This window comes from Myotis nattereri, assembly GCF_964212035.1.
Source record: "Myotis nattereri genome assembly, chromosome: 1".
Lineage (NCBI taxonomy): Eukaryota > Metazoa > Chordata > Mammalia > Chiroptera > Vespertilionidae > Myotis > Myotis nattereri.
In genome coordinates this window covers 79,979,975-79,986,552 of record NC_138075.1, presented here as the reverse complement: position 1 = coordinate 79,986,552, position 6,578 = coordinate 79,979,975, and the positions used below count along the sequence as shown (strand labels likewise).

The window sequence follows — 6,578 nt, the reverse complement described above, 5'->3', positions numbered from 1 at the left end:
AGAATATAAAAAGGGTTGCAGTAATGGGGGTCAACATTTCCCCCATATCTTTCCCCCCAAAACAGTCCCTTACCTTAGAGCAAGAAGCCAAAGGAGGAAAAGTTCTCGATGGTGATCCTTGCCCGGGGGTCTCCAGAGGAAGCTAATCGTTGGCCCCGGGTCACTCAGCCTGTCCTTAAACGGCCACGCCATGTGCACTGTCACCTGTGCTGTTCAGATGGGCATATGCAGCATGCTGTGCTCACAGCCCGCTGCCATGGCAGGTACGGAGGCTGTGACCACAGTTAGTGGGAGGTGGCAGGATCCTACCCCGACATTGACCTCTCTTTTTCATAAGGATTTGTATCGCTGTGCCCGTGTCAGCTCCTGGGAAGATCTTTACCTGTGACCACGCCGTCTGAGCTTCTTCCGTCCCCTGTGGAAGATCCCCATGAGAGTTAACAAGGATGTGTAACAAGACTTTTCTTGCATCGTGCCTGCCAAGGCTAAAGCCACCTGGTATCCAAGATGGGAGTGTAACAAAAAACAGGTTTAATGCCTGCCGCAAGGAAAGCCAAACTCATGAGGCAGATGCAAAAGGAAAGAGGTTTTATTCTGGTGCTGCTCAACCTGGGAGAATGGTAGACTTCTGTCTCAAAGACCATCCCCCCTTCCTGCTCAAGCTGTGTGGTTCTTACAGGAATAGGGAGAGAAGGGCTTTTTATTTTTCTACCCAATTATTTTCCTAGCTTACAGCTCGCTGGGGCCCTGTCCATTCACAATTCTAGCTTTGGGCCCCGCTCAGGCCCTGTCCATTCATCTTCCTCGAGTCTAGTCCATTGGTCTTTTTAGCTTGCCACGCGCCGGGGCCTGCCCATTTATCTTTCCAGCCTTCGGTGCGTTCAGTGTAAGACCCGCCCTCTGCGCCATTTTGGCCAATGAGGAGACTCCTCAGCGCTCCAACTGACTGTTCACGGTAACAGGCGTGCTGGTACTCCTATATATCTGCATTGGTTTGAGGTTTTAATAAGAATTATAACTTTTCAAAGAATGGGAATAAGTCTTGTGATTCTTAAAAGGCATAGAGGTCTGTCATCACGGCCTATCCAGTAACAAAGTGAGTCCTCAGAGATTCAGTGCCTGTCTCCCCACAGAAACCTCAAGCTCAGCCCCTCCTGTAAGAATACTGCTGCTTCTCCCAGAGACCGGGACTTCCCAGGGAAATAATGGGGTAGTGGGGAACGCTGCCCCCGGCGCTCTGAGAACTGGCTCAACAGGTCTCAGGGTAGTTAGACGGGCCACCTGGATAGGTGACCAGCAGCTGCGTGGCCTCTGTTTCTCTCCGTCCTTCCTTTCCTTTTATCTCTCTCAGGGTTCATCAGCCCCCCAGAGTTTGCATCATGAATGTCCCTCAAGAAACTATCCCTTCAGGACTGAGTCATCTATCTCAACAACGGTATGTCCAGGCAGAGTCTTTCATTTACTTGGTTCATTTCTGTGTTCCCCCAGGCCTTACTGTGTCAGAGCTAGAGCAACTTTCTGTGTAATAAAACTCTCAGTCCCTCACCCACAACGTATATCAGGAAGTAGGCACAGTCAGAAGTGGTAACAGTTCCAGTGTTGTAATACTAGAAATCTCAACTCCCACTAGACATTTCCATACCTGGAGCTATTTTTCTGGGGTTACAGGCAAGGGGAGTCCCCTCATCCACTATTTCCCAGAGTGGCAGCATCACCACTCCTTAGCCCCACCTCCTTCTTAACCCCAGTGGCCCCAAATCCCCTCTGAAAGGGTAAGGTTCAGGTATCAGCATAGCAGCCTATAAGACTTGCATTGGGGTGGGGAGGGTATGGAAGGCTTAGATCAAATGTCCTGAGTGAGCCAGGACCAGATTGTCCCCAACACAAAATACTGGGAAGTAGCACCATAGACTGTGACATTTTGGATTAGACCAGCCCCAGGCATGAGCTAAGTCCACAGCCCTTGGATTAGTCATGGAACTGAAGAGAAGACAGAGCACAGGGCTGTGCCTGGCAAGGAGTCTGGAGTTCCTGGTTTCCAAGTTCAGAAGGCATGAGCCAGGGGAGGGGCCTCCATGTAGGGGGAGGGCAGGAAGATGAGGCAGGGCCCCAGTCAGCTATGCAAGGCTGTGCAATCAGGCAGCACAAAACAAAGAGAATCCAACAGCTTCCTGAGGCTCAGGAGTGGACACTACAGCTTTGACCACCTAAGGCACCTGCTCCAAAGCTTGTAACTCCGTTTGTCATTCTGAGGTCTGCTTATCCTGTACCCCAAGGATGGAGCCAGTACTAGAAGTAAAAATTGGCTGCCTCTTTGCCCTGCTGGTTGTCACGCTGGTCTGTGGCCTTATTCCCATCTGCTTCAGATGTTTCCAGATTGAGACATTCAGAGGTATAGCCCTTTTGTATCTTTGCCCCCATAACCTGACTTCAACCCTATCACCCTACCCTGACACTTGCTCTGATTCTCTTGCCATCCCCATGCTTGGACGTTGAGTGCTCCTTGTTGCTTGTTAGTCACCTTTGTCCATCTCCTCATTGCCAACTGGTTGTAACTCCTGCTTTTCATTAGGTCATCTCCCGCGGGGCCTCAGCCTCCTGAGCTGCGTTTCTGCAGGCGTTTTCCTGGGAGCAGGTTTCATGCACATGACTGTTGAAGCCCTGGAGAATATTGAATTCGAGATCCGACAGATCCGAGAGAAGGTGAGCAGCTGAGGTGTAGGGCTGAGAAGCCAGATGATGAGCAGAACCAAGGGGAGGAAGTGGGGACAGTGATAGAGCCAAGGACATGGGTGGAACAATAGAGACAATGACAGCTCTGTGTTGTGTGGAATCATGACAACAGGTCAGATTAGACTGTAAGGAAAGCAGTGGAGCTGAAGGAACAGGGCAGGAAGCTGAGCTGCTCCATCTCTCATCTAATTTCTGCTTTTTTTCTCCCTAGAACAGGACAGAGAGTGGAGGAAATTCTTCTGGATATCCTAATTCAGCTTATGTAAGTTTCTCACACACCCAACCTGGAGGGTGAGGAGAACCAGAGACTCTTCATACCCAGATCCTTTTGAGGAAAGGGCGTGAGGAATACCAGGAATCCCTCTGCTCCTCAGCTCAGACACTGTAGGGAAAGGAGGAGCCAACCCCATACTTTTGGGTTTATGGAACCCCAGACAAAGCTCTGGCTTTACTCTTTCCTTCTTTCCCTAGACCAGTGGTTGGCAAACTGCGGCTCGGGAGCCATATGCGGCTCTTTGTCCCCTTGAGTGTGGTTCTTCCACAAAATACCGACATCTGCGCATGGGCCACGAAGTTTCAATCGCACTGAACATGCGTGCCCGCATGTGGTATTTTGTGGAAGAGCCACACTCAAGGGGCCAAAGAGCCACATGTGGCTCATGAGCCGCAGTTTTCCGACCACTGCCCTAGACCCTTAGACATGCTCCCCATCGTTTTCCCACATTTCAACCCTATTGACACTGCAACCTTGGTCCCTCTGGTATTCTTGTTGCATGTCCATATCTCCTCCAGGCTTCATTCTCTTACCCACCCCCCCTTTTTTTAAATTATTTTTATTGATTTGAGAGAGAGAAAAGGAGAGGGAGAGAGAGGTAGAAAAATCAATGATGAGAGAGAATCATTGATCATCTACCTCCAGTATGCCCTCTACTGGGGACTGCTCTCGCAAACCAGGCATGTGCCCTCATCAGGAATTCAACCGTGGTTCATGGGTTGACGCTCAACCAATGAGCTACACCAGTCAGGCCACCTACCCTTTTTAAAGTTCTAGTCCCACATTTCCCATTCTCTCCAGTCTCCCATCCCACCTCCACACCTCCATCCACTGCACTTCCTTCCTTTCCCGTCCCACAGCCCCTCTCTCTGTTCCCAGAAGGAATATTCCTATGGAGGGCTCATCGTCTCCCTGGGCTTCTTCTTTGTCTTCTCTTTGGAGTCGCTGGCATTGCAGTGCTGTCCTGAAACCATTGGAAAACCAAAAGTGCAGGTGGAGGAAGTGAGTGAGACTCACATCCATGGATTCCACAGCCACGAACCCTCACCCTCGCGGAAGCCCTTTCGAGCCCTCGTTCTCTTGCTCTCACTCTCCTTTCACTCAGTGTTTGAAGGTCTGGCTGTGGGGCTGCAGACAACCGTAGCATCTACCGTGCAGCTCTGTCTTGCCGTCCTGGCTCACAAGGGGCCCGTGGTGTTTAGTGTAGGACTGCGGCTGGTGCAGATAGGCACTGCACCACGATGGGCCATGTTCTGCATACTGTCATTTGCTCTCATGTCCCCCCTGGGCATAGCCGTGGGGCTGGCTGTGCCTAGCGGGGACTCAGAAGGGGGACACGGCTTAGCCAAGGCTGTGTTAGAGGGTGTTGCAGCTGGTACCTTCCTGTATGTCACCTTCCTAGAAATTCTGCCCAGGGAGCTAGCTGCTCCTGAGGCCCCTCTGCTCAAGTGGGCCTGTGTAACCGTTGGTTTTGCCTTCATGGCCTTAATTGCCTTGTGGGCCTGAGAGATTCCTGACTTCTTGATGGATCCAGGAGACACCTCCCAAAAGGCTTTGGTCCTCAGACATTTCTCCACTGAGACTAAGTGGCATTCACTGGGCATCATGCCCATGAACTGGATCCCAGCCTCTCCTACGTGATATCCCACTGCTCATCCAGGACTGAGAAAGGGGCGTTTATTTCAGGTTGAGTGCCTATACTTTGGAGAATTGATATAAAGACCATCACTGCAGATTTGACTCTTGCTCCATTTTTGCTACTGTCTGTAATAAATGTCCATTTTACCCTCCCCCTTCAAGCATGCTATAGTTCCTTTCTCCAGGTTACCTAACTGCTGCCTAGTGGAGCAGGAAGTGGGGAGGGTGAGTGTTGGATGCAGTCTTTTCTTCTGGAATCAGAGCCCTTAGCCAATGTGTCACTTGCAGCCATGTCCCCCAGACATGGATGGGAGCATTACTGAAATTCCAACAGCCTGCTCCCACCTTACCCACAGGTGTTGAAATACTGAGCCAGAGTTCCCAGCATTTAGAGAAGAGGTTTAAAAATAAACATTGAGCATCTACATTTTTTTCCTACACTAACCACACCTACCCCACTCCCTGATAATAGATTATCAACCACCTACACATTCAACAGACACTTCAGATCAGGCTCAGTGGAGCCTACTTCCACCTGATTTTTGTTTTTCACACTGAGTCCTGTGTGGCCTCGGGGATACATTTGCTGTCTTTGAGCTTCGGTCTCCATCTAGCTACCTTGTGCTGTGGGATTAAGAAGTAGTGTGTTTGGGGATGTGAAGTACAGCATAGGGAATATCAATGATATAACAACTATATATGGTGTCAGGTGGGTACTAGACTTATGGGGGATTATTTTATAAGTTATATAAATGTCTAATCACTATGTGTACATATATTGTATCTAATATAATGTTCTATGTCAACTGTAATTTAATAATAAAAAAAAAAGAAGCAGTGTTTTGGAAAGGGAGAAGGAGCTGGATAAATGCCCAGGGTGATTACTTAGTTTTGTCGCAACTGCCTATCCTACCTGCCACTATACGTCTGACCCCACTCTACTGGACCATTTGTCTTTCAGGCAAGTAACCCCTACAATGTGCTGCTCCTCTTAAAAACTGCACAAATAAAACAACTGGTTATCTGGAATTGAGGAGGAGCAGGACGGCTATGACCCAACGAGGTGGAGGAATGTCTCAGACTTGGTGGAGAGACAAGAAAAGAGGAGGTGTGCCCTGTGAGCTCAGGCACCCTCACCATTTTGCCCCTTCAAATACTTTCAATGTAGAAGCTCAAGTGGGCTTAACATAGGCAAGGTCTCCTCAGTTCCATTCTCATCTCATTTCATTCCTGTCTTCTGTCCTTCCCATTCCCCTCCCTATAAATTAAGAATAGAAACCTCCTCACCAGCCCAGCTCATGAACCCAGGGATCAGTGAGAAGCCAAGCTAAAGGCAAAACTAAATAAAAATGATGAGGATGTAATTTCCCTGACGCCCATCCCATTCTGCTTCCCTTTGGTGCTAAATGCACTCACACATAACACAGAACAGGGCCTAGTATGTTATCATGATAATAGAGTTTCCACATGGAGCATCCACTATGTGCCAGGCACTCTGCTGTTGCTTCCACATATATTATCTCCCCTTCCCAACCCTGCCTGGTAGATATTATCCCCATAGTAAGTCCAGGGAATCACACTCTGAAGTTAAATAACTTGATCACCTAACTAACTAGGCTTCAAACCCATGTTTCTGTGATGCTAAGAAAACCTCAATATATAGATTATCTTCTTCTTACCTTTCTTCCTCATTTTTACCTTACCTGTTCCTCCTATCTTATGTGTTAGGGTCTCAGGAGAAAGCAGAGAGCACATTGGATAATTGAGGCAAGTTTAATAAAAAGAGTGTGTAGAAGGTGTGGCCAGGATTAGGACAGAGCAACAAGTGATGATGGACCACCATGGGGCTGAGTGATAGCAATGCTGTTACCTTGGCTGAAAAGGAGCCGTTACCAAAAACTCAAGAGCCATCCATTAAGAGCTGAGGCCTTTG

The 6,578-nt window shown here is 48.8% G+C and overlaps 1 protein-coding gene across 1 annotated transcript; it reads left to right on the top strand.

The window, feature by feature from the left end:
• Window positions 1-2,277: 2,277 nt before the first annotated feature.
• LOC308513057 (zinc transporter ZIP2-like) lies at window positions 2,278-4,513 on the top strand (the record flags this gene model as incomplete). The annotated part of the gene is made up of 4 exons (XM_081082851.1): window positions 2,278-2,392; window positions 2,573-2,703; window positions 2,945-2,995; window positions 3,887-4,513. 4 exons carry the CDS (start codon window positions 2,278-2,280, stop codon window positions 4,511-4,513), a joined length of 924 nt encoding a protein of 307 aa, XP_080938977.1.
• Between the last annotated feature and the right edge of the window lie 2,065 nt (window positions 4,514-6,578).